The 25275-nt window shown below is 56.4% G+C and overlaps 2 protein-coding genes across 7 annotated transcripts; both read left to right on the top strand.

Moving 5' to 3' along the window:
- Positions 1-2881: 2881 nt before the first annotated feature.
- CENPM (centromere protein M) lies at positions 2882-19280 on the top strand. 6 transcript variants are annotated; one of them, XR_002079284.2, is made up of 6 exons: positions 2882-3008; positions 3557-3636; positions 4925-5017; positions 7146-7225; positions 7548-7693; positions 8422-8511. XR_002079284.2 is itself a non-coding variant. In XM_019447046.2 (6 exons), the coding sequence occupies exons 1-6, from the start codon at positions 2952-2954 to the stop codon at positions 19237-19239; spliced, it is 453 nt and encodes a 150-aa protein (XP_019302591.1). In that variant the 5' UTR covers positions 2882-2951; the 3' UTR covers positions 19240-19280. The 6 variants fall into 6 exon arrangements, 5 of the variants coding, with proteins under 5 accessions (XP_019302591.1, XP_019302589.2, XP_019302593.1 ...); XM_019447046.2 differs by lacking the exon at positions 7548-7693 and adding an exon at positions 19189-19280 and having other exon boundaries at positions 8422-8513; XM_019447044.2 differs by lacking the exon at positions 7548-7693 and adding an exon at positions 12624-13453 and having other exon boundaries at positions 8422-8513.
- Positions 19281-21516: 2236 nt separating this feature from the next.
- TNFRSF13C (TNF receptor superfamily member 13C) lies at positions 21517-25275 on the top strand. Its single transcript, XM_053895033.1, has 3 exons — positions 21517-21832; positions 22186-22428; positions 22835-25275. Exons 1-3 carry the CDS (start codon positions 21517-21519, stop codon positions 23014-23016), a joined length of 741 nt encoding a protein of 246 aa, XP_053751008.1. The 3' UTR covers positions 23017-25275.

Here is a 25275-nt window from a genome sequence, read left to right as displayed (position 1 = left end):
TCAATCCATTCATTCAACAAATAATTACTGACCGACTACCATGTACCAGGCACTTTTTAAAGGGCTGGACATGTAAAATGACAAAGTCTCTGCTCTCATGTGTCTTATGCTCTAGCTGGAGAGACAGACGGTGAGCAAGTAATTATATAGCTGTTGGGAGAAGCAATCTGCCATGGGCCCTGGAGCATCCCTGCGGGTTCTTGCTGGGTATGGCAAGGCCCTGAAAGCTCTTTGCCCGGGGTTGTCTCAGGGTTGTGTTTGCAGCAACCTTGGAGAATGAGGTGACATCTCCTCCAATCCCCGACAAAGAACAGGCCTGCCTACCACTCACTATAAAAGCAGTGAATCTCTAATCCCCGTGTTCCTCCTCTGGGCTGCCATCCACCAGGTGTATGGGCCTCCATGATGGGTCCTTTGCAGGGCTCGGGGGACATGGGGCACTGGCGCACACAAACATAAAGCCCTAGCTACTGGTTTTACCATGAGTAATGGGAAACATAAGAGACAAATCTTACCCAGGAGTTTCATGTCTTCTGCCAGCATCTATGAAACCGTAATGGACTATTACTAAACAATAATAAACAGTGACAGTTTATTAGTTTGTAAATACTGTAAAATCACACAGGCTGTACAGTTCTTAACTGTATGTGAAGTGGAGATTAGTGCTATTGAGAAAATAGAGCAGAAAAAAGGAAGAGAGAGAATATGGGGGAGACTTGCTATTTTTTTTTTAATTTTTTTTTCAACGTTTTTTATTTATTTTTGGGACAGAGAGAGACAGAGCATGAACGGGGGAGGGGCAGAGAGAGAGGGAGACACAGAATCGGAAACAGGCTCCAGGCTCTGAGCCATCAGCCCAGAGCCTGACGCGGGGCTCGAACTCACGGACCGCGAGATCGTGACCTGGCTGAAGTCGGACGCTTAGCCGACTGCGCCACCCAGGCGCCCCTGAGACTTGCTATTTTTTTAAAGATAATTTTTTTTTTTTTTCAGGGCGCCTGGGTGGCTCAGTCGGTTGAGCGTCTGACTGTTGATTTCAGCTCAGGTCATGATCCCAGGGTTGTGGGATCGAGCCCCACATTGGGCTCTGTGTTGCGCATGGAGCCTGTTTAGGATTCTCTCTCTTTTTCTCTGTCTTCTCCCCTGCTCGAACACACTTTCTCTCTCTCTCTCTCTCTCTCTCTGTCTCTCCCTCTCTCTCAAATAAAAAATGAAATAAATATAATGGGGGATTTTTTGTAATTATTATTTTTTTATGTACACCCCTGAACTCACAACCCCAAGATCAACAGGGGCATGCTCTACCAACTGAGCCAACCAGGCTCCCCAAGACTTGCTATTTTTTTTTTAATATTTATTTATTTTGGGGGCACCTGGGTGGCTCAGTCGGTTGGGCGTTCAACTTCGGCTCAGGTCATGATCTCGTGGTCCGTGAGTTCGAGCCCCGCATCGGGCTCTGGGCTGACAGCTCAGAGCCTGGAGCCTGTTTTGGATTCTGTGTCTCCCTCTCTCTCTGACCCTCCCCTGCTCATGCTCTGTCTCTCTCTGTCTCAAAAATAAATAAATGTTAACAAGAATTTTTAAATAAACATTTATTTTTTTTTGAGAGAGAGAGAAAGGCAGAGCAAGAGCAGGGGAGGGGCAGAGAGAGAGGGAGACACAGAATCCAAAGCAGGCTCCAGGCTCTAAGCTGTCAGCAAAGAGCCTGACGTGGGGCTTGAACTCACAAACCATGAGATTATGACCTGAGCCAAAGTCGGATGCTTAACCGACCACCCAGGCACCCCACTGAGACTTGCTATTTTACATAGGGTTGTTAAGAATGGCCTCTCTGCTAAAGTAGCCTTGGAGCAGAAACATGGAGGAAGTGAGGAGACGAGCCAAGCGACTATGGGGGAGAAGAACTTTTCAGCCACAGGGAGCCGCAGGGACAAGGCAGGAGGTGGGAGGATACTTGGAATAATTTGAAGAACAGCCTAGTGGCCCATGTGGCTAGAGGAGTGTAAGAGGGAGAAGAGCAGAAGATGGGTCAGGGAGATTGTCAGGGACCAGAACACATAGAGCTTCACAGTCCATGTAAGCCGTTCGGGAACTATTGGTGGGTTTTGATCAGGTTCTGTTTTATAGGGATGACTCAGATTGCTGTGTGGAGAAGAACCGGTAGCCCTGGGGACCAGAGTGGAAGCAGGGAGCCAGTGAGAAGGTTGTTACAATAGTCCAGGTGAGAGATGACAGTGGCTTGTCCTACTGGTGGTAGTGGAGGCGGTGAGAAGTGGTCAGCTTCTGGATGCATTTTAAGACTAGAACTCGCAGGCTGGCTTATGGGTTGGATGTGGGGGATGAGGAAGAGGAGCCAAGAATGACCTCAAGGTTTTGTTCTGAGCAGCTGCATGGATGAAGTCAAATGAGATGGGGAAGAAGAAATGAGAGGGGCAGTTTGGGAAGGAATCAAGAGTATGATGAAATGGGGTGCCTGGGTGGCTCAGTCCATTAAGCCTCGGACTCTTGATTTCAGCTCGGGTCATGATCTCATGGGACATGAGATTGAGCCCCGAGTCAGAGCCTGCTTGGATTTCTCTCTCTCTCTCTCTCTCTCTCTGGCCCTCCCCCGTCGTGCGCCCCCTCTCAAAATAAAGAACCATGAAAAAAAAAAAAAAGAGCATGATGAATGAGCCTTAGTGAACAAAAATGAACAAATGAATCACTGAACACCTTCTTTTTCTGAGGCAAGGCCTGTCCCATTGACAGCACTTTAAGAGCCTGGGGGCCGCAGCTGGAACGCCCCCATCAAAAAAGGGGGTGTGGATTCCTTTAAGAGAGTTACGCCCTACCACGCGAAGCCCCGCCCAACTATGGTCACGCGACCCTCTGTCTTGCACTTAAGGGCGGGCCTCCGGCATTTTGAAAGATCCGCGCGCACTTCCAGAGCTGCGTATCACCCGCCGACTGGGATGTCGGTGTTGCGGCCGCTGGACAAGCAGCCTGGCCTGAACACGGCCACCATCTTGGTAGGCGTCAGCTGCTCCGCTTCCCCTCACCGCCTTTCCTCTTTGGCGGGGCCTCCACCGTCTGTCTGGTCCTCTGGGCTCTCTGAGGTTCTGATGCGCGCTTTTCGGGCTGGGGTGTGGTGGGCGGGAGGGCCGCATTCTGAACCAATCGGGGTGGCCTCCCTCTGAGTCTGAAGGACGCCCCTACCAATAGGTGCGCGGAGGGCTCTTTTCCGGTTTCTGATTGGTGGGGCGGCTGGGCGGGCTGGGACCCGGGAAGCTTGTGTTCGGCGCCGGACAGGTAATGGTTTTCCCAGCGTCTCTTGGGTCCGGCCGTCCGAGGCAGAGTCTGGGGCAGTTAAGAAGCGCTGTGCAGACACTACCGGAGCGGGTGCATTCTGGGCCCTCAACTGGGGCCTGGCGGAGCCCTCTCTCGGTAAACGGGGTCCTGCGCGTGGGAGCGGGAATCCTGGGAGTCGAGCGGTCTTGGGTCTGTGGCCTGATCCCCAGGCCCTCCAGCGGGACTGCTGTGCCCAGGCATCAGTAGGCCGCCTTCTCTCCCTGGACAGCTGGTGGGCACGGAAGATGCTCTTTTGCAGCAGCTGGCCGATTCGATGCTCAAGGAGGACTGCGCCTCGGAGCTGAGGGTGTAAGTAGCTGAGGCTGGGGGGGGGGGGGGTCCCATCGCTCTGCCGTGGCTGAACTGCAGCCTGCTCTTGTAGGCGGGCAGAGGAGCTGCCAGAGAGGCGGGCACAGGTGGGGCCAGCCCCTCAAGGCGTGATCTGCCTCCAGCTAAGATACCCTCCATCACTCTCTCACACATGTGTTCTGTGTTCCTCTAGCACTTGTCATCATAAGAAATTTCCTTGTTCGCCTGTTTATTTGTTTCCAGCCTGCCACCCCCGTGGACCCCAGGGTCAGCTCCTTGAGGTCAGGGGCTTTGATTTTTGTTCACTAGTGAATCCCCAGTGCTTTGAGCAGTACTTGGCACAGAGTAGTGTTCAGTTACCCCCCTAATTTGGAGAAAAGATGACTAAGCAATTAGGTTTTGTTTTTCTTTTTCTAACTGATGGAGAGTAGAAATAGCTGCTGGTGGGAAGCAAGGGACTGAATGCGTGTGGGTGTCATTGCCCTTCATAGATAAGCTCCAAGGGTCCGTATGGAAGGAGCATGACCCCACTCTAAAGGGTGCTCCTCCGTGGGAACTTGAAACACCCCTTACTAGGAGAATAAACCCCGTTACAGCACTTTAAAGAATCTCCAATGAGGGAACAAGTTCAGGCGAGAGTGATGAAGGTGACTTACCCAAGGTCACATAGCTGGTAATTGGCAGACCTGAGATTTGAGCCGACTTCCATTGCCCTCCAAGGGGCTTCAGTCTTAACCCCTAGTCTTCACAATCTAACGCCCCTCTTCCGGGTCTCATCTCCCTCCCAGCACACAGTGTAGCTGGCTCGCCCCATGCTATCTATAGCCCCAAATCCCTCTTGCCAAGGCAGTTCCCAACTTTGAGGCAGAAGGAGTCAGACAGAAGTCATCTAGAAAGGACCGGCTCTGCCCTGCCCCTATGCTCGCCTGAGGAGTCTTGCCCACAAAAGCATCAGGGGCATAGGGGAGGAGCCCTTGACACCTTCTTACCCTAGGAAGGTCAGTATGTGAATGGTCACTGTGATGTGGGTACATATATCTTTAGTCTTGCAATTTTTTTTAAACGTTTGTTTATTTTTGAGAGACAGAGAGAAAGCACGAGTGGGGGAGGATCAGAGAGAGAGGGAGACACAGAACCTGAGGCAGGCTCCGGGCTCTGAGCTGTCAGCACAGAGCCGGACACGGGGCTCAAACTCATAGACCGTGAGATCATGACCTGAGACCAAGTTGGACGCTTAACTGACTGAGCCACCCAGGTGCCCCTAGTCTTGCAATTTCTTGTTTTTCAGCCACCTGGCAAGGTCCCTCCCTCTGCCCTCCAGTGTGGATCGGCCCCGAATTGACTTGATCGTGTTTGTGGTCAACCTTCATAGCAAATACAGGTGAGATCCAGAGAATGGGTACCTTCAGGACTCTGGTAGACCTGGGATGGTGACCTCACCTATGCCAGGAAGCAGAAGACACAGGGAGAGGCTGCCTGGGGTTACCCCAGAGCATGAGGATGGGGAGCCAGTGGCAAGTGTATGATATTTTAAAGACACTGATAGGGGCACCTGGGTGGCTCAATCGGTTAAGCATCTGACTCTTGGTTTCAGCTCAGATCATGATCTCATGGTTTGTGAGTTCAAGCCCTGCATCAGCCTCTGTGCTGACGTCATGGAGCCTACTTGAGATTCTCTCTCCCTCCCTCTCTGTCTCTCTCAAAAATAAATTTAAAAAAATAAACATTAAAAAAAAAAAAAGACTGGTAAACCCCAACAGTGCCATCAGTCATTGAGCTAATGTTTTCTGTAGCCTTCTCTGTATCCCTGATGGCAGGCACAGACAGGAATGAAACAGACCCCTGTCCCCAAGGTGTTCCCAGCCCCCTGGGGGAGGAAGCTGGACTCTTGAACACAGAGCTGTAGTAGCTAGCATAGGTACTATAAAAGAAGGATGCATTGGGCTATGAGAGCCCCAACAAGGCCTGTGACTCTCAGGACATAGGGCAGGGTAGACTTTCTGCTGGAGATGACCAGGTTGAGGTACCGAGGTAAAACTGGGAGTGAGCAGAAGGTTCCAGGTGAAGGGTTAATGTAAAAGGTAAGAGGAGCATAATGTGTGCACGGGACTGTAAGGCTGGTCCAGGGTCAGGGGCCCAACGTAGCAGCCAGGGAGGCATGAGCGGGTGGTGATGCTTGGGGCCCAGCCTGGTCCTCCCCGTGGTGCTGGCAACCTGGGGACAAGACTGCAGCCAACCTGGGGAGCGCAGGAGAAGGTTCACACTCTCCCTCTGGGGGCGATGGCTGACTGAGGGGAGGCAGGACGCAGCATCCAGCACAGAAACCAAGGCACACACCTAGTCGTGTGGTGTGTGTTAAGTGAAGGCTGTAGTGGAAACACCTGGAACCAGGGACAGGTCGATACCAGCTACAGCCAGCAGCAGGATCAAGTCCAGACCCGCTGCCTGGCCAGCTGGAACAGACGAGCAGTGACTTGGGCCCACGGTGGGGCAGAGAAAGGGCCAAGATCTGCCATGATTGCCAGGGGTCCTGACTCAGCAGATCTGTTCTTTGGGTGGGACCCATCGCTTCACCAAAACTGACTGGGTGTTTGGGGAGATCCTGCTCTATAGTCAGACTTAGGGGCCGAGAGCCATCCTTTACTGTTTGCCTTAGGCCTTGCTTGTTCAGGCTGAAACCTTGGCCTGGGTCACCTAAGATGGCTTTTTGACCAGGAGATGACAGATTTCTTTATCATTCCTTGGACACCAGTGAATGAAACCCTTGGCCCAGAAGGTTAAAGGGCCCTTTTCCTGGAGGAAAAGAGTGTTTTCACATACTTGATGGAACTGTAAATATCTAACCTTATTAGAGAGCAATATGGCAATACCTAGGTACATTTATTTATATATTTATTTGCCTACCTATTTATTAAGTTTATTTATTTTGAGAGAGAGCACGAGCAGGGGAGGGAGAGAGAGAGAATCCCAAGCAGGCTCCACACTGTCAGCACAGAGTCCAATGTGAAGCTCGAACCCATAAACCGCGAGATCATGACCTGAGCTGAAACCAAGAGTCGGACACTCGACTGACTGAGGCACCTGGCGCCCACCTAGATACATTTTAAAAAGACACAGAGCTGTGACGCAGCCATTCTACATCTAGCATCGGTCCCACAGAAGCATTTGTCTGCATGTGTGAGAATATATATAAAGGAAAAATTCATATGCAAGAGGAATTCCACCCCAAACTGTCAGCAGCGGTTACCTCGGGGATGTTGAGACAGAAGGGTGGTGCCGGAGAGGAGACTTCCTTTTTACAGAACACCTCCATATTCACTATCGGATTGTTGTACGGGCTTGAGTCATTTTGTAATTAAAAATACTCCAGCAAAACGAAAGATGACGTATTCCTCTAGGGGTGTTTCCTCTTACCCTCGTCTCCTTCTTTGGCCTCTCTGGGTTGAGGAACGCAGCCCTCCACCTTCTCTGTGGTAAGGTTTGGCCTGTGGTTCGTTTTCTCGCGCCAGCCTCCGGAACGTGGAGGAATCCCTGCGCCATGTGGACGCCACCTTCTTCCTGGGGAAGGCAGCCTTCCTTGCCACCGGCGGTAAGTGCATCCTCCCCCACCCCCCACCGCGGGCGCTGTGTGGCCGGCACTGCGGTGGGGGACTTCTTACTGAGGCCACCCAAGGGACCAAAGAACGTGAGCTTTGGAATCTGACCTGTTGGCGGTGTCTCGGAAAGTGAATCTGAGCAGATCGTTCTGCTGAGATAATTGCTAAGAGTTGCCTGGTGGTTCCCTGTGGCTTTCAGAGGAAAAGCCACGGTCGGTCCTGTAAAGGCACAAGTTTGGCCTTCCACCTTCCTGTCTAGTCTCGTCTCCTGTTCCTGTCCCCTTCTTTGGTTCAGCTTCTCCTTCTCTGAGCAAGGCCTGCCGTTCCTGAGAGACTTTGTAACACTAACGGCGGAAATAGCAATAACTGACCTTTATTGAGCGCTCACTGCGCACCAGACACTGTTCTAAAAGTGCTTCGTTTCTGGATCACTTAATCTCCACTACAAACAACGCTCTGAGGTACATATTGTTAGCTTGGTTTTAGAGCTGAGGAAACTGGAGCCTTGAGGTGAACCAGCTTGTCCAAGGCCCACAACTAAAAAGTGGTAGAGCCAATATTCATCCCTAGATGGTCCTATTCCAGAGCCCATGCCCTTCGTGATTCTATCATAGAGCTTCTCCTGGATGCTTTTTTCTTCTTTGTCTAGCTAACCCCTATTTCCTGTCCCCTCGGAGACACCTCCCTGACCAGCCCTGCAGTCTGGGCCCCGAGGTGTCCATCCCACGCATGCTTCTGTCGTATAGACTCCCCACCCTTCCACCTACACCGATGGCGTGTCTGAGCTGCCCTCCTCCACCCAGCTGACCTGCAGAGTCCTTGGGGGGAGGGCCTGGCACAGATTATGCTCAATGAGCATTGATGGATAAATGAATGCCGGGTCATTTCTATATATTAATTCACCGAATCTCTATAGTAACTCAGTGGAGTGGGGGCTGTTACCATCCTCCTCTTCTAGATGAGGAAACTCACGTTTTTACAGAGCACTCTCTCCAAGCCCTTTCAGCTTTATTTTCTAATTTAATGATCTTGGCTGCCCCGAAAAGAAGGTTGAACAGGACTGTCCCCTCACTGACTAGTAAGCAGCTGAGGCCCAGAGAGAGGTAGTGAATGACTTCGCCCAGTGCTTCCTGGATGACTGCCACGAAGGTAGAGGTGACAGCCTGTAGCACTCACGGCTTCTTTGCAGCTGGGCGAGAGAGTCACTGCAGTGTCCACCGAAACACGGTCGTGAAGCTGGCCCACACCTACCGAAGTCCTCTGTTCTTCTGTGACCTGGAGGTAAGGACAGTAATCGAGGGGGTGCAGGGAAAGGGCAGTCAGCACAGTAGGTGTGTCGAGAATGCTCTTGGAGAGTCAAGTGCCCGAGTGAGGAGGTCCTGATGTGGAGACACAAGATCCTAATTTGGATCTTGGCTTCTCTGCTCACTGGCTGGACCTTGGGTAGGTCTGTCACCCTAAGCGTTGGGGCGCACAGATGTAAAGTAGGGCGACAGTATGCATTCAGCCCGAGTGCCTCTTTCATGCCGAGTGCAGTCACTTGTTGCCTTCTCTTCTTTTGCTTCGTTTTCTCTCATAACTAAGTTTTATGTGTGTCATGTGGGTCCTTGTTAATATCTCACTCTCCCGCTGGGCTGTAAGGGCTGTGAGGCCAGGCGTCTTGTCTGTTTCATTAACCAGTGCCCCCTCATGCCCGTCCACAGTCAGAATGCCCCTGTTCCCCTTACTCCCCTGGACCCCAGACCTTGTCTAGTCCCAGCCTGGGGCAGGGCATCCAGCAGGCAGCAGGGAAGACGGGTGGGTGGGTGAGTAGAGGGTTGGAGGGACCCATAGGGTGTCCGTTCTGTCCCAACTCACTTCTGTTGGTGTTTCTCATAGGGTGAGTCTAATTATAAGCGTCTCAGAGCAGATTTCTATTTTGCTGATATACTTCGCTCTCCAGCCTCGCTTTCTGGAACATGAATCCTGACGTTTTGCTAAAAGTACTCAGCAGCTATCCCCCTGTGGGAGGCTTGCTGAGGGCTCCCGGGACCTGGGCCACCCCACCCACGTCGCAGGCCTGCTTGGTTTTAGAGTGTGTTTATTGGTTTTGAAGTTCATTTCTGCTGTGTTCTTGGTCTTGCACCTATCCCCAAAGGTAAAGTGATATAATGCAGAGAGAACTGAGTCAGCACACTGTCCCTTACCACCACCCAGACCAGGGATTCTTATTCATGGGTCTGTGGACCCCTCTGGCCTGAGGGTAGAATTCAGGGGATCGGTGAACTTGTATGAGAGAAAAAAAAAAATACTTTTTTTCCCATTAAACTCTAAGTGAAATTTGGCGGTACGAATACAGGCAAGAGATGTCAGTCTTAGCAGTATTTGCCTGGGGCTGTTACCAGCAGAAAGGGCAGATATTTCCATCTCATAAGAGGATGGGGCAGATCTCCTTGTTCAATGCATCCATGAAGATGCACATACCCCTTGGTCACAAATTCGTTTTTCATGCTTGACGACTATTTTAGTCAGCACTCTGACCTCACAGGACGCTGAGGCCTAGGGCACACGCGAAGTGCCCGCCCTTCCAGACTTTCCCCACAACGTACCCCAGAAACCCAAGACTTCGAGAGGAGAGGCAACTCGCTCAGTCATACAGCTAGTAAGTTAAGCGGTAGAGCCAACAGGATTTGCACGCTGCTGTCTCTTTTCCTTCTTAGGCTGCTAACTGTGGCTTTGAACAGTCACTTCCCCCACGCAGCCTGCGTCTTCCTATCTCTAAAGGGGAATCATCATCTTTGCCCCACAGCTCAGGTACCTTAAACCTTAGGCGGTTCTGGCTGAGAGGCCCCCCAGCCTGGCGCCGTGTGGTGTAGTTCTCTTTGTGGTCAGTAGGTGGCAGGCCGTACCAGGTATGAGGAGCCTGACCGCTCTCAAGGAAAAGGCCTGCGTCCGCCCGTCTAGTTCCAGCCGGAGCAGCTGGCCTGCTGGCAACGCGAACCTGGCATTCCCTCACATGAAGCACCCGGTGGTTGGACAGCCCTCACTCCTCGTACCTGTGCTGTCCTTTTTATTTATTTATTTGTATTTAGTTAATTTTTTTGAGAGAGAGAAGGGGTGGGTACAAGTGAGCGAGGGGTAGAGAGAGAGGGAGGGAGAGAGAGAGAATCCCACGAGGGGCAGAGGGGCAGAGAGAGAGAAACGGGGCTCACCCGAAGTAGTGCTTGAGCTCACCCGCGGGGAGTGGGAGAGGTTCGAACTCATGAACCGTGAGATCATGACCTGAGCCCAAATCCGATGCTTAACTGACTGAGCCACCCAGGCACCCCCTGTGTTGTCCTTTTTGGGGCGCAGTCCTCCACATATCTGAGTTCGAGCTTCGCCATGTTTTAAGGTCTTGGCACGGTAGGAATTATCAGCCCCCTTTTACACGTGAAGAAACACATTCACGGAGCTGTGGGATTGGCCCAGTGAATTCATCTCCTAGCTCTGCTCTCCTAGCTCTGCCAGTGGGGCCCCGCGCTGCTCCCTGAGCACACAAATGAGTCAGGCATGGAGCCTGCCCTCCCAGAACCCGGTGAGGCAGAGACTTCTACCCCCGGCGGCTAGACCCAGCAGTCATGGTGTAGGCGTGAAGGAAGTGCAGAGACCTGGTGGCCTGGCATGGGAAGAAGCCGTTCCTTCCTGTAGGTGACAGGAGCCATCTGATGTAGTCAGGCTTGGGTTTGGGGGCCGCACCTCTGGAGTGTCGTGTGCGGATTGGAGGAGGCTTGGCCGGAGCTGAGGCTTGGGGTCGAGGCTGCTGCAGGAGGCCAGCCGGGGAGCCTGAGTGAGAGCGGCAGCAGCAGCTGGGAGGCCTCTTTCTGAGACCAAGGCCACGGAAGTCAGAGTAAGGATTTAGTCAACAGATATTTTTAGGTACTTACAGTGTGCCAAGCACTGTTCTGGGCCCGAGGGATGCATAGAGCAAAACAGTAAAAAAGGGGGAAAAAAAAAATCTCAGCTCTGTCGTAGCAGAGGAAACATGTAAAGAAGTAAAATGCGTGGGGCACCTGGGTGGCTCAGTCATTTAAGCATCCGACTCTTGGTTTCGGCTCAGGGCATGATCTCACGGTTCGTGAGTTTGAGCCCCACATCGGACTCTGCACTGAGCACGGAGACTGTTTGGGATTTTCTCTCTCCCTCTCTCTCTGCTCCTCCCCCAGTCATGCTGTCTCTGTCTCTCTCAAATAAATAAACTTTAAAAAAAGGACCAAAAAAAAAAAAGTAAAACGCGTTAGAAAATGAGGACGTGACGGTCAAGAGGTGGTAAAGCAGTAAGGTTTAGTGTCAGTGGCCGGGGGTGACTGTTAAAGAGATCTGTGAAGGCGGTAGGGAGGCAAGCCGGGGAGACTCCTGGTGGAGGAGCACGTGGGGCCAGAGGAGTGTGGAGACTTGCCTGGTGGGTCCAGGGTCCCCCAGGGAGGGCTCCCTGGAGATGCGTCAGAGTGACAGTGGGGCCAGAGCCGGGGGGCCTCATGGGTCTTAGTAAAGGCAGTGGCTTTCACTCTGAGTAAAACTGGAGCCACAGGGAGGGGTGTGGGGGCAGGGAGGGGTGTGGCCTGACATGGGTTTTACTTATTTTTATTTTCCACTTACGTGATGTGGGTTTAAATGGATCCCTCAGATGTGGCACAGAGGAGGGGGCAGCCTGTGAGGCCAGAGGAGAGGCCAGGGGAGTGTGGGGTCCCGGGGGCAGGTAGAAAAGCATCCCAGGGACGGGGCGTGGCTGTGGCAGGGTCTGCTGAGAGGGCACTCAGGGAGAAGGACAGCTGCCTCTGGATTTGGAAAGAGGGGTCGCAAGTGACAAAGGCGGAAGCAAGAGCAGGAGGGCCGAGGGTGCCCAGTCCCTAGTTTGGGCGACTGGTTGGACGCTCATGGCCCCTTCCCCGGTCAAAGCAGGAGCAGAGGGAGGACGAGCTGGTCCTGCGGCGCCAGCCCCGTTTGGCGGGGGAGGGCGGCTCAGCATCGTTCTTCCTTCACCAGGCACTGATTCCCTGGTGCCAGGCCCTGGAACAGAGTCACCCGCCCTACGTGACCCCACCCCGCAGCGCCTCTGGGCCCCTGCCTTCAAAAGCAGGGACTCTTTGTTGATGGCACCTCCCTGTCCCCCTGAGGGCCACTGCCTGTCGGCCCCCCTTTTCCATCCCTCAGCTCCCAGGTAAGGAGCCTTCGGGGCCTCTGCCTCCCGGGCACTGCCTGGAACTAGCCCGGATCCAGATCCCTGTTCTGCGGCCACTAGACGGTTTACCCAACTTCGCCAACCTTGCCTGCTAAGCCCCACATCTCGGCTTCCAGCCCCTTCTGGCAGGCCGTGCGGCAGGACCGGTTGCCCCCGACCCGCCTCCCCCATCCTCTCTTCTCCCCCGGCAGATGGAAGGCTTTCAGGCCACCATGGCACAGCGCCTGGTACGCATGCTGCAGATCTGCGCTGGCCACGTGCCCGGTGTCTCAGCCCTGAACCTGCTGTCCCTGCTGAGGAGCTCTGAGACCCTGGCCCCAGAGGACCTGTAAGGGCTGCTGGCCCCCGAGCCGCCGCTCCCCCCCGCCTGGTGACTGGTAGACTTCCGCTGTCGCTGAAGACCGGGTCGCGGCTTGGCGGGCCCTGGCTCAGCGGTCAGATGCCCGCACGACCCAACTCGTCCCAACTCGTCCGCGCTCCAGCGGGGAGCCCGGCTGGCGGGCCTGCAGCTCCTTCCCTCCCGCAGAGCCCGTGTCTTCACCCACCTGCTCGGATACATCGCCACTTCAGGCTCCATTTGAACAAAGCGTCCACGGCTCAAAACGATTCAGAAAACCGCTGGCCTCCTCCATCACCTTGATTTTGCAGATGAGGACACGGACTCGGAACAGTGAGGAGGGCCGGGCAGAGGGGGCATTGCACTCTGTGACCCAATCCGACCCACATCCTGGCCTTGCCGTTCTTCAGGAACCTGGTGTTGCCGTTTGGAGCCTGTTTCCCCGGGTGCGGAGTGGAGGTCGTCCTGCTGACCTTGTTGTGAGGACTGAGTGAAGTGACCGAGGGGACAAGGCTGTGGTTGTATTTCTCCCTCCACTTGTTGTGTGCTCTAGGTATTTCATAATCCATTGTATCAAGGTGCCAGCCAAGTGCTCAGGGAACAGTAACCGTTGTTTGAAATCACACAGAACTGGGTTCAAAAACTGGTGCAAAGCCAGGAATTAAACCGTTTGTGAACTCCTAAGTTGCGGAGAATTATGGGCTGGCTCCCCGCTCGGCAGTGAGAGGTTGTGCCTTGACCGTGGCTCCTCTTCTCCTTTGGGTCTAGTTAGAATTTGCCAAAGTGCCAGGGTCGGAATCCAGAAATGCTGTCAGCCAGGTCAGGGCTCCTGCCGCTCCTCGGTGGCCAGCTGGGCACACAGGAGTTTGGGGGCAAACGGGTTGGTGGACGAGACCTCAGGAGGAGAGCCAGGTCTGGGCTCCCTTGGACCGTGCCGGCTCCCCCCACCCCTACCCTGCTTGTCTGTGCTGGGGCCTCCTCGTGCCCCAGCCTGGCACCCCGGGCAGGGCCGGCACTGCCACAGCCCCAGCCCCAGCCCGTGCTCTTTGCGAGATTGGGCCGACTTGAAACTCATGGCGGGCGTCTTGAGGACAGGGCCTGCCCTTCTTTCCATGGGCTTCTGCCAGAGCTTGGCCCAGCACTGCACCCCTAGTGCTCAGTAGGGTTTGGCGGCCAAACACCGGGCCGATTTGAGGCCACCCCGTGGGCCCCCCTGAGAACGTCAGCTGCGCAGATTCGGGTCAGGGTCCCCAGTGTCCCCAACACAGCAGGGCACCACACGCTCCAGTCTCCTCGCGCCGCTGCTCCTGTGACCCCCAGCAGATCTGTGAGGTGGACCATGTTTCCCTACTTCAGCTGACAAAGCACTGCTGTCACCAGAGGCGTGTCCTTGTCACACAGCCATTCGGGCAGCCGACCTCCGGCCCCACCTTTTTCCTTCCAGTTGTTTTCTTACGTGCCTAATGGTTGAACAAAGGTTTGGGCACTTCTGGGCAGGCCCGGACTGGCAACACAGAAGTGGACGCACAGGCCTCATGCCCGAGACAGCAGCTATCAGGAAGGGCAGGCTCTTAGGGAGCCACTCGCTTGGGGCGGGGTCCGCACCTCAGGACAGGACTGCGAGGTGCCAAGGTGGCCATTAGCACAGGGGCAGACCTCCTGGAGGAGGGGGCGGGGAGCAGGGCAGGCGCGCTGCCCGTGCCAGGACAGTCACGGCTTCAAGCACGGGGCTCACAACACGCCCGCGGCCCGCTCGAGGGGCTCCTCAGCGTCGGGGAAGGCAGGCCAGCTTCTGTGCTGAGGTGGACGCATCCAGGGTTGAAGGAAGAGGCCAAGGTGAGAGGTAAAAGTGGTTGTTGATCTCAGAGGAGATGGGCAGGATCGGCAGAGGTCCAGGGAAAGCCAGCCTTCTTGGTAGCCTGGGCCATAAAGGGTGGGGTTTTGCAGGGCAGTGTGGGGAGCAGGTGGAGGGCGGGCAGGTCTTTGGGAGCTAATGGAGCATGGTATCCAAGCAGGGGAGGAAGGCAGTGTGGATACAGCCTGCCTGCCTCTGCTGAGCATGTCCGTTATCGGAGACAAGGGGAAGTCCTCCCATAACCCTTAGCCTCCCCCCAGCCAGCATGGGGCACGTTCTCTCTCTCTCTCTCTCTCTAGAGTCTCTGTGCCGTGTTTTCTTTGCCACCTGGTGCCATTTAACAAGAGAAGTGGCATCACACTCCAGCCAAGGACTTGAGAGCTTTCCAAGTGCCGGGGGAACACGATGCTGTCGACTGCTGTCAGCTCCAGCGGGCTTGGCAGGGGCCCAGGAACCAGAGGCTGCCTCTGCCCCACAGCAGAGCTGAGCAATCAGTTCCCAACCAGCAGTTAGTGGCCCTCCCAGGCCTGCTGCCCCCGACCAGGGAGTGTGGCTGCTCGGCCCTGTCTGGAGGCCAGGGATACGGCCTGGGAGGCAGTCCTATCAAGGGAAGTGATGGAAAACCAGTCTTGACGCCCCAGTGGTGCCTGGAATCACCACGGTGGAGGGAGACGGGAGAGGCTGCCCTTGGCTTCTTATGATCTCGTGACCTTGGGCAGGTCACTTACCCTCCCAGAGCCTCAGGTTCCTTATCTGTAGAATGAGATCAGGCTAATTAACACCTTTCTCCCCAGCCGGTGTCAGGACTGAGCATGAGAAACCGTTATTTTAAACACAAGACTTTAAGCAAACGTCAGCACTCTCAGGCTGGCCTTGGTCTCAAGGTGGGCATGTTGGAGGCGGTTACAGGGGGTGGGCTAGCGGTCTGAATGGGTGGGCGGCCTGAGGCTCCTGGAGGAGAGGCCTTCGTGCTGGACCTCGAGCTGCCGCGTCCATGCTGTCTGAGTACGCGGAGGGAAGAGGGGGGGTCGGGCCCCTGCTGTATGGATGAGGTATCTGAGGCTCTCAGAGGGGCGGGGCCTGTTCCGGGTCCCAGGTTCTTTGTTCCTGGGGCCCACCCCAGGGAGCTTGCACCCTCCGTAGGAGATGGCCCAGGCCTGCGTGTTCTGGCCCTGATCTGGTGGTGTTTCCCACCCCTGCCGAGGAGGGGGCTCTGCAACGTGGCACCTGAGCCTCCTTCACCCCTCAGTGAGCAAAGGCAGGGGCGGCCCCGGGGCTGGGCTCAGACAGGGGACCCTGGTCACAGAGGGGAAGTGATGCAGTGGGAAAGGACCCAGCCTCCGAGTCTCACTGACTTGGGGTCTGTGGCCAACCTGCAGTGTGACCTGGGGCAGCTCACTTCCTGTCTTCCCGTCCCCACGGCCTCTTGAGGCTCTTGTAAGTCTCAGCTGCACCTGCCCCGTGTGTGCCCTCCACAGGCTGGTTGTGCCCAGGGGTGTGGGCGGCAAGGGGAGCCCTGGGGAGTTCTTGAGATAAAGGCCTGCCACAGCCTGCCCCTCCCCTCACGTACCTGGTGCTGGGCCAGGCCTACCTGACAGGCCCCCGGGCAGAAAGGCACCCTTTGCCCGAGGTACCTGCTGGCTTAACCTCCTTCCCTCAGCCTCCCCTGCTGAGGACCAGCTCTGGAAGGGAGACAGGGTGGGTTGTCCCAGTGCCCCTGACCTGGACGGAAGGCAGCCTTCCTTGGAGGCCGCGCTCTTACATCAGAAGAAATGCCAAAGGCATTTGGGGATCCCTGGGAGCTAACATTTGGCAGATGCCCGGTCTGGCGATATAACGGCCCTGCAGAGCCAGGCCCAGAGGGCTCCCAGAACCTGACCATCCTCTGCCGTGTTCAGCCACAGGCTCCTCAAGGGCTGGACCTGACCTCCTCCCACCTGCTGACCAGGAGAGGCCCCCACAGATGTGTGTGCCGTGGTAGCAGTGGTGAGAGCTCAGGACCGGGGGGCTGCCTGGCTCGTCCCTGATCCTTCTGACCCTGCTTTCCTCTTTGTAAAGTGATATTCACGATGCCACTTCCCCTACAGGGTTGAGGCAAGCACTGTGGATTCATGCAGGGCACAGGGCCAGGCAGGTGACTAGTCGGTACTGGCCACTGCCGTTTTCCTGGTTGCTGTGCCGTTCCCTGGGCCTCGTCTGCTCCTCCCTAGACATCCTGGGGGAGTCACTCTCCCCTCCATCCCTGTGTTCCAAGGTCTCAGCAAGCCTTCCCGGCCCCCCCCCCCCAGGCCCTCCCTGCCACCCTTCCCTCCTGAAACTGTCTCCCCAGCACTTCCCAGCCCCTTACCCACTGTACGGTTTCACCATTTAGGCTTTGTCCCGGTTGTCCCCCCAGAACGTAGAACAGTGCCTGGTACATAGTGAATCTCAGTAAATATTTGGTGAACGAATGGAGGTGTCTGCTCACGGAGTCGGCCTGTGCATCATTCATATGGGACCAAAAACCTGAAGGAGGTCCAGAGCCAGCGGCCCTTGTCCCCACCTGGTGCCTTGAATGAGGCCTGAGGGAAGGCAGCCGCTGGGGAGGCTCCCTGCTCTCTCACCTCCCCACCCCTGCCTTACAGCAGCCTTCCACCTTCCACCTGCTGACCTGGAGCCCAGGAGATGGGGACTCTACTCCCTGTGGCTGTGATGCTAATGAGCTGGGGTCTCCATTCTGACCTCACTTTGAGGGCCGTGTCCTCTATCTCCGGGCCATGCTGAGAACGGGCTGCCCTGGCCAGCAACCCCGAGGAGCGTTAGACTGCGCGTGTGTGTGTGCACGTGTGCATGTATGGAGGTGGGGATGAGGGCTGGAGGACAGGCAGCTTGGGCATCTGAAAATCTGGGCAGGGATCTTGTAACTGCTTCCTGGAAGGGCGTAGCCTCCCTTTGCACAGCTTGGAGTCAGGGGGAGAAGGGCCGGGGACTCTCCAGCCCCACAAGGACTTTGTATCCATCCTCTGCCTCTCCCACCCCTTGTCCTAGTGTCCAGAGGCCCAAAGCCACATTCTTCCCGCTGTCCCCAGCGAGAGGGACTTTCTGGCAGTGTCCTGTTTGTCAGAGCTAAACACACGAGAAAGGCAAAGGGAGTCTCTACTCCGGGGACCCTGGCCGCTCCTGCTCCTGTGACGAAATCGAAGGGGAGAGCCCACAGGGCCCAGGAGGGCAGGGAAGCCAACAGAACAGCTCACACTGCGGACCCCTGTATGAATCACAATACCCGCTCTTCTGCAGGAACTTACGTGAGAACTTAAGTGAGAACTTAAAGGCGCAAGGCAGGATAGGAGGAAAAAGTCCACAGGCTCCCTCTGGGGACAGCAGGGAAAGGCCCCTTCTTACTCATGGATTTCTGTATTGTTTGAGGGTTTTTTCATGAGAACGTGTTCAGATATTACAGAATTACAATGAAAGCAATTTTTACGTCAGGAGCACACGCATCCTGGGTCTCCGCGTACTTTCACAACTAGATCTAGGGGGCCAGGCGTCTCTGTCCCCCAGGGACTGCCCCAGCTTGACACTGAGCTGGCCCAACTGGCAGTTTCCTCATTTCCCCCACCCTGTCCCGGAGGCATGAAGGGCACCGGCCACGCTTCGCAGTCGGGTGGGCACAGACCCTGTCCAGACTCCCCGTTCGCACTGGGTCATCCCTTTGCCCTCGAGAGTCCCTGTTCCCCGTCTGGAAAACGGACATTATAATACTGCCTGTGTCAGAGCCATTGGGAGGGTGTTTCGGGGGGAATTTGAGGGACAAAGATCGTTGGAGACTCCTTTTTCCCTGACCCCAAATTAATTATTTTTTTAAACAATTCATCAGTGAACGAAAACATGAGAACACTAAGAGACATTCGATTAGTTAGGCTTTTTTCAGCTACAAAGTCCCTTATTTTCTATTCAGTACGTATGAGGTGATGATATCAAATTATTTAAAGTAAAAACTATCAGGGCACCTGGCTGGCTCAGTCAGTGGAGCATGTGACTCTTGATCTCGGGGTTGTGAGTTCAAGCCCCACGTTGGGTGCAGAGATTATTAAATAAGTAAATAAAAATAAATAAAAATCTTGGGGCACCTGGGTGGCTCAGTCGGCTAAGTGCCCAGCTCGGCTCTTGATTTCGGCTCAGATCATGATCTCATGGTTTGTGAGATTGTGCCCCACGTTGGGCTCTGCACTGACAGCACAGGAGCCTGCTTGGGACTCTCTCTCTGTCTCTCTCTCTCTCTGCCCCCTCCCTGCTTGTGCTCTCTTTCTCTCTCAAAATAAATAAACATGAAAAAGATTTTAAATAAAAATCTTAAGTGAGTGAAAATGATCAAAAGAACAAAAATTTGCAAAAACCACATTGATTTGCGAAACTAACTCCTCTCTCGGACACCACGTCTCCGTCAAGAAGTGACATAGAAGACTTGAATAAAGAAATTCCTGATCTTGACTGAAGAGCTGTGTAAACCAAAATAAGGACTACGTTAGGATTTAACCTAATGTTTACCACATTGGTCTGTTGGGGAAATTTCTCTTAACTGCAGAGTCGAGATTCAAGGCCTCCCGCCCCCTCCCCTTTCAGGAGCCACGAGTGAAGAGGTTTGTCCAGGGCCAGGCACCTGCCCATGCCACTGACCTGGATCGCACATGCTTCTCGCTGTTACCCCTTTGTCCTGGGCACGTGCTCCGGGCACACAGGAGGCACCGAGGGAACGGTCGCTGTCCTTCTCTGGCTTGGGCCCCTGAAGACCACCTCCCGTGCTTTCTGCTGGAGCCGGTGCAGCCACAGTGAGACAGACAGAGGCCCACGCGGCCTGTGCAGAAGTGGCTCACGGAAGTGGCCCCAGGCCGGCCCCACCGGCCCACCCTCTCCTAGGGACGGGGTCCTCACGCCAGGTTCCCACAAGACTCCGACCGCTCGGCCCAAAGGCGTGAGGTTTAAATGAGGCGTCCGGGTCCAATGTAAGGGCTCTGCGGTCCTGAGAGCGAAAGGTAGTAACGGCACCACTGTGATGAGGGTGGGGATTCCGCCCCCACCTCCCTGCCCCCGCTCCCCTCCAGGCCCCTGGCTCCCCCACCCCCTCACCGCACACCCACACTCGCACCCACACCCACCATCCCGGACCCACTTCTCCTTTGCAGCTGCCCTGCCGCCTACACCTTCCTGCCATGGAGTTGCTGGCCCGTGGGCAGGGGACGGAGAGGCAGTGGGCCAGGGCTCCTGGGGGTCAGCCGACTCAGGGGTCTGTGAGTCCTCAGGGTCCCTTGAGCCAGAAACCTGGGGACCAGCCTTTCTCGCCTCACTCCACAGCATCACTCTTTGCTCCTAAACAACTTCTATAGTTTTACTGTTTTTAAAATTTGTTTAAAGTTTAATTTATTTTGAGAAGAGACAGAGCACAGGGGAGGGGCAGAGAGAGAGGGAGAGAATCCCAAACAGGCTCCGTGGGGCTTAATCTCCTGAACCCGTGAGATCATGACCTGAGATCAAGAGTTGGATGCTCGACCGACTGAGCCAACCGGACTCCCAGCTCCTAAACAGCTTCCAGATGGTTCCCCTCCCTGGTCCATAGTGTCCTGTCTCCAACTCTGCAGCAGCCAGAGAGAAGGCCCCTTCTAAAGCAGAGTTCAGAGAAGCTCTCCTTTCACTCCAGCACCTCCTGGGGCTCCTCACTGCCCAGGAGCCTGAGGTCTGAGGCCTGGCCCATCTGCCTCCCCCCCCCCACCAGTCCTTCTGCAGCATCCCCTGGGGCAGTGGCCATGCTGTCCCCTCTCACCTCTCTCTGCCTTTGCCCTTGCCAGTCTCCGCCTGGAAGCTTTCCCTATACCCTTGCAGCTGCTAAAGATCTACTCCTGCCCCCAAGCCCTTGCCCTGTCCCCTGGACAGTAATTCCTGCCTCTGTGCCCCCCACCCCAGACCTGAGTGCTTAGGGGTCTGGTATGGCCCACCAAATCCGTGCTGAGGCTCTCTGCCAGCCCCTGCCCCCAGGGAAGGGGCAGCAGGTGTCAAGGAAGGCAGAGGGGGCCTGTGCGTATGTCTGACGCTCAATCTGAGAGAGCTGTGGATGACAGGTGGGGGAACCCAAACACTGGAGAATAGAGACAGACAGAGGGGACCTCCGTGAGACACAGAGGCGAGCAGGCCAGGATACACACAGCCCTGGGGAAAGGAGTTGGGATGGGCAGGCTGCCCATGGGGTCTTGGTCTGTCTGTTCATCTGTCGGTCTGAGTCTCTCTCCTGCCTAGGATCTGGAGACGGAGCTGTCTGTCCTCGAACCCTCGGCTACCCTCCCCCTATCCTGACTGTGCTCTCTACTCCAGCCAGAGGGTCCCCACTATCACGCAGATCTGACTATGACACTCTCTGCTTAAAGTCCTGCATGGTTGGTTCCCCAGTGCCCTCAGCCAAAGCTCCTTAGCCCTCAGTTGAGGGCCCAGCCTTCTAACCCAGCACTCCCTGGGCCCGTCCACTGTTATGCTCCCCTAGACCCCCCTCCATCTGGCGAACGCCTCCTCCTCATCACCTCCTCTACAAAGCCTCCTCCCTCTCTCTCCATGTCTGCTGCTGCTGCGAGGCGCTGTCTTTCCCTAACATCCGAAGAACTGAACCCGCTCTGCCCTGGAAGAGCAGGAAGTTCCCCCAGAAGAGGAGGCAGGTGAGGTGGGGGGGACATGGGGGTTGGGGATTGTCTGGGGCTGTGGGCTGGCCTTGGGGAGAAGGACAGGGGAGGCCACCCAGAGGTCTGTGTCCTGACTACAGGGGCCCATCCTTTGCCGTCCGAGAGAAGGCCCCCATCTGAGCCCAGCACGGTCCCAGCGCCCAGCAGAGGGCGGCCCGCCCAGCATCTGGGGGTGATGGTTGAGTGGTTGAATGGAGGAACCACAGGTAGAAGAGAAGGTGTGGGGTGCAGGGCCTCGGGGCCCTGGCGGAGAGTGGTCCCACCCCAGCAGGCGGGAGGGCGGGGCACAGTGGGTGGGCCCCTCCCGGTTTCCTCCTCTGGCTGCTGAAGCCAGACTCAGTCCCGGCTGTGTGCGAGGCAGCATGGGCAGCCAGAGGAGAGGTGCCAGGAGCCTGCGGGGCAGGGAGGGGGCGGCCCCCACCAAGTGTGTGGCGGACAAGTGCTTTGACCCTCTGGTCCGAAAGTGCGTGGACTGCAGGCTCCTCCGGACGCCAGAACCCAGACCGGGTAAGAGTCGACCCGCTCTGCCAGCTGGTCAGCGGGGCAGCCCTGGGGAGGGGGAGGAGGTTCCTGCTACCGCTGCCCCACCGCTGCCAGAGCCCCAGGCACGGCCCCCATCTGCCCCAGGATGGGTGGGGAGGGGGCGACTGGGTCGATGGGGGGCCGTAAGCAGGGACCTGGATGGGGACCAGCGGTCACCACGTGGCCCTCACCGCCCCCTCTCTTTCCCTTCCCCTGTCCACCCCGCCCGGCCCTCCCTCCCCTCCCCGGCCCAGCCTCGCCTCCTCCCGACCCTCCCCCTCCCCGGCCGTCCCTGCCCCCTGCCCCCTGCTCTCTCTCCCCGTCCGCTCCGCCAGCAGCCGGGCCTGGCAGCCTGGCGCCGGGGACCGCGCTGCAGCCGCAGGAGTCGGTGGGCGCGGGGGCCGCCGCCGAGACCGAGGCCGAGGCCGCGCTGCCTCTGCCCGCGCTGCTCTTCGGCGCCCCCGCGCTGCTGGGGCTGGCGCTGGCCCTGGTCCTGGTGGGCCTGCTGAGCTGGAGGTGGCGGCGGCGGCGGCGCCTGCGCGCGGCGGCTCCCCCGGGGGACCCGGACCCGCACCCGCACGGTGAGTTCTGCGGGAGTGGGGGCAGTGGGAGGGAGACTGGACCCCGGGGCAATGTGGAAAGGGGGAGGTGGGGGGGGTGCGCGGGGCACCAGGGCGGGCTCTGAGGACCTCAGGCTGAGTCGGAGTGAGGGACACAGCTGTGGCCTCCCAGAGCCCTCTGAGCAAGAGACACAGGGCTCCCACACTTCTCCCTTCCCCCTGCGCTCCCCGTTTTGCCAGCGCCCTCTGCGCTTCCTGTCCTGAGGGCCCATCACGTGCCACCCCTCCCCACCCCTGCAGGGGGGAGTTCATGACTTATCTCTCCATTGGAGCTTCCAGAACAGGAGCGGAGGCGGGGGGGAGGGGGGGGAAGGCTGTGATGCAACCCTGACCTTGCATTCCCTGCCCACCCCCCCCCCCCCACCAGAGCCCCTGGACGATGTCATCATCCATCCCCCGAAACCCCTTGATGCCACAGCTCCCGTCTGGCCTCCACCCAGAGAAGACCCAGCCAACACCCCACCTGCCCACAGCGTCCCTGTGCCAGCCACAGAGCTGGGCTCCACTGAGCTGGTGACCACCAAGACTGCTGGCCCTGAGCAACAGTAGCGACGGAGGGGGCAGGAAGCGACCCCTGTCCTCCCTGTGAGCTGTCAGCCAGGGGCCTGGAGGTTGGATTCGGCTCTTGACTGCAGTGCCCACCTGCCCCTTTTCTGGGAACCTGGTTGCTCCCCAGCTAACCCTGCAGAACCACAGACTACAGACCGCAGAGTTCAGACGGCAGCGCGTTGTATGGCATGTTAGCGTGTGGCTTAAAACCAGACCATCGCTGGCCGCCGTCGAAGGTGGTGGCTGAGCTCCTGTGCCTTTGTGTGGCTGGGGCACTCTGTGTAGGAGGTTTTTCTTTAAGTGCAGGGAAGCCACCGTAAGCCAGAATGAATCTAGGAAAATGACTGAGTAGGAGGATGCTTAATTTGTAGCTGGGTGTTGTATTTCTTTAATACTTGCTCTCGGAGCTGTCCTGCTTTAAAGCTGATGCAAATGGCAGTAATGAGTAACCAACTGAGGGGTTTGCTTCAGGGTTTAATAGAAGGTGATTTTGACAAAGAGCCTGGATTGCGCTGATTCTCGGGTATCTGTACCCCAGGGTCAACCCTGCGCTTGGCCCAGTCTTCTAGGACCTAAGATGCCTTTTTCACCCTCATAGCAGCTTCCAGAGCCCCCAGCTTGCACCGTGAGAGGAGGTATACAGCCCCTCTGGGGCTAGACTGCAAACTCATGATGAAGGCACACGGCCGAAAATCTCCCCAGAGACCCCACCTGGGGTCCCAGCTGCCTTCAAGGCACACTCAGCTGTACCTAGGGAAAGGCCCAGAACCTGCAAGAGGTTCCTTTGTTCAGAAGCCAGAGCGGGGCTGTGGCCTTGAACCAGCGGGACCTGATGCCCCTTGAGCTCCCCTCTGTCTGTGGTCCACCCTCCTCAAGCTAGGCCCCAAGTGCTGGGGTCACTTGGCCATTCTATGCCAGCCCCTGGGATCACCCATTGTCCTCGGGGAATTGCTCCTCCGACAGCAGTGCCCCCTGCTCTGCGGCCCGAGGCTGAGACCATCTCCTCTATTTGCAGACCATGCTACACTTGGTCAGGTGCTGCCTCTCCTACTGGCCCTCTAACACAGGGTTAGAAACTCCTGACCGGATTGGACAGTCCTTGGGACTTGTCACAGCTTAGCGCCCTCACAAGAAGCGTGGACTAGGAGTCAGAAGACGGAGTTTTGGGTACCATTGTGTCTCACTGGAGAGCCTTGGCCATGCTCTGTTGCAGGCATCAGATGCTTTCCGCCCACCTCTCCCTGACCTTCCCGGCAGACCTTCACCCTTCCCGCCCACCCCCTTCTCAGCCCAGAAGATGGTCTGGAGCCTCCAGGACCCTGACCCTCACACTGAAGTCTTCCTAGCCACTCCCTCCCTGAATGCATCCCAAGTGCCCCTATCCGCAGGCTGCCAGGTGGCTGGGGTAAGGTCAGGTGGCTGGCGGGAGGCAGGAGGGTGGGAAGCAGGCCCAGACATCCAGTCCCCTTCAGCTCGGGATCGGGGAGTCTGAGCTGTTCCTCCTGGCCACTCCTACCTCCCACTCACCTTTTCCACCGCAGTGGGGGACCGGGCCCTGGAGGTAAAACACGTGCGTAAAACCCCTCTGGGGTCCAGACATGCAAACCTCTGGCACCGCTGTGTCCCAGTCAAACCCCAGCTTCCCCTCTGGTCTCGGTTTCCGTTTCTGAAAAATGGGGGGTTGGATGCAAAGTGCTCCTCTGGGCTTATGGCCCTTAGAGGAGAAGAACCGGAAAGAACCTTAAAGAATCCTTACCCCCACCTCCCTCCATTTTATAGATGAAGAAATTGAGGCCCAGAAGAAGCAAGTTTCCTGGGAGAAGAACCGGGAGCAGAGGCGGGGGGAGAGGTGGGCAAAGAGGGGGCCAGTCTCCCCCAGGCCCCAGTCGCCCAGGGGCTTCCAGTCCCTGGCTCTCTGTCCGGGCAGTGCTTTCTAAGGAGTCTTCATGAAGTTACTGCATTTGACCTTAATGACAGCACCTGGAGGAGGGCATGGGTCTTTGTTTGCTTTAAAAAAGGTTTTTGTGTTTTGCTTTTTTCATTAGAAAAAAAAAGGGACGCCTGGGTGGCTCAGTCGGTTAAGTGTCTGACTCTTGGTTTCTGCTCAGGTCACAATCTCACAGTTCATGGGTTCAAGCCCCACACCGGGCTCCATGCTGTCAGCGTGCTTGGGAATTCTCACCCTCTCTCTGGCCCTCCCCCAGTCACTCTCTCTGTCTCTCTCTCAAAATAAATAAATAAACCTAAACACAAAATCGA

Source organism: Panthera pardus, unplaced genomic scaffold, assembly GCF_024362965.1.
Source record: "Panthera pardus isolate Hobbes unplaced genomic scaffold, ASM2436296v1 HiC_scaffold_6, whole genome shotgun sequence".
Classification (NCBI taxonomy): domain Eukaryota; kingdom Metazoa; phylum Chordata; class Mammalia; order Carnivora; family Felidae; genus Panthera; species Panthera pardus.
This window is presented reverse-complemented; position numbering and strand designations above follow the sequence as displayed.

Excerpts from the sequence above, each read along its gene's own strand:
- CENPM (XM_019447044.2), top strand. The coding sequence starts at position 2,952 with ATGTCGGTGTTGCGGCCGCTGGACAAGCAGCCTGGCCTGAACACGGCC. Across the intron at positions 5,018-7,145 it reads AACCTTCATAGCAAATACAG|CCTCCGGAACGTGGAGGAAT; the intron begins GTGAGATCCAGA and ends TTCTCGCGCCAG. Across the intron at positions 7,226-8,421 it reads AGCCTTCCTTGCCACCGGCG|CTGGGCGAGAGAGTCACTGC; the intron begins GTAAGTGCATCC and ends GCTTCTTTGCAG.
- TNFRSF13C (XM_053895033.1), top strand. The coding sequence starts at position 21,517 with ATGGAGGAACCACAGGTAGAAGAGAAGGTGTGGGGTGCAGGGCCTCGG. Across the intron at positions 21,833-22,185 it reads GACGCCAGAACCCAGACCGG|CCGGGCCTGGCAGCCTGGCG; the intron begins GTAAGAGTCGAC and ends CTCCGCCAGCAG. Across the intron at positions 22,429-22,834 it reads CCCGGACCCGCACCCGCACG|AGCCCCTGGACGATGTCATC; the intron begins GTGAGTTCTGCG and ends CCCCCCCACCAG.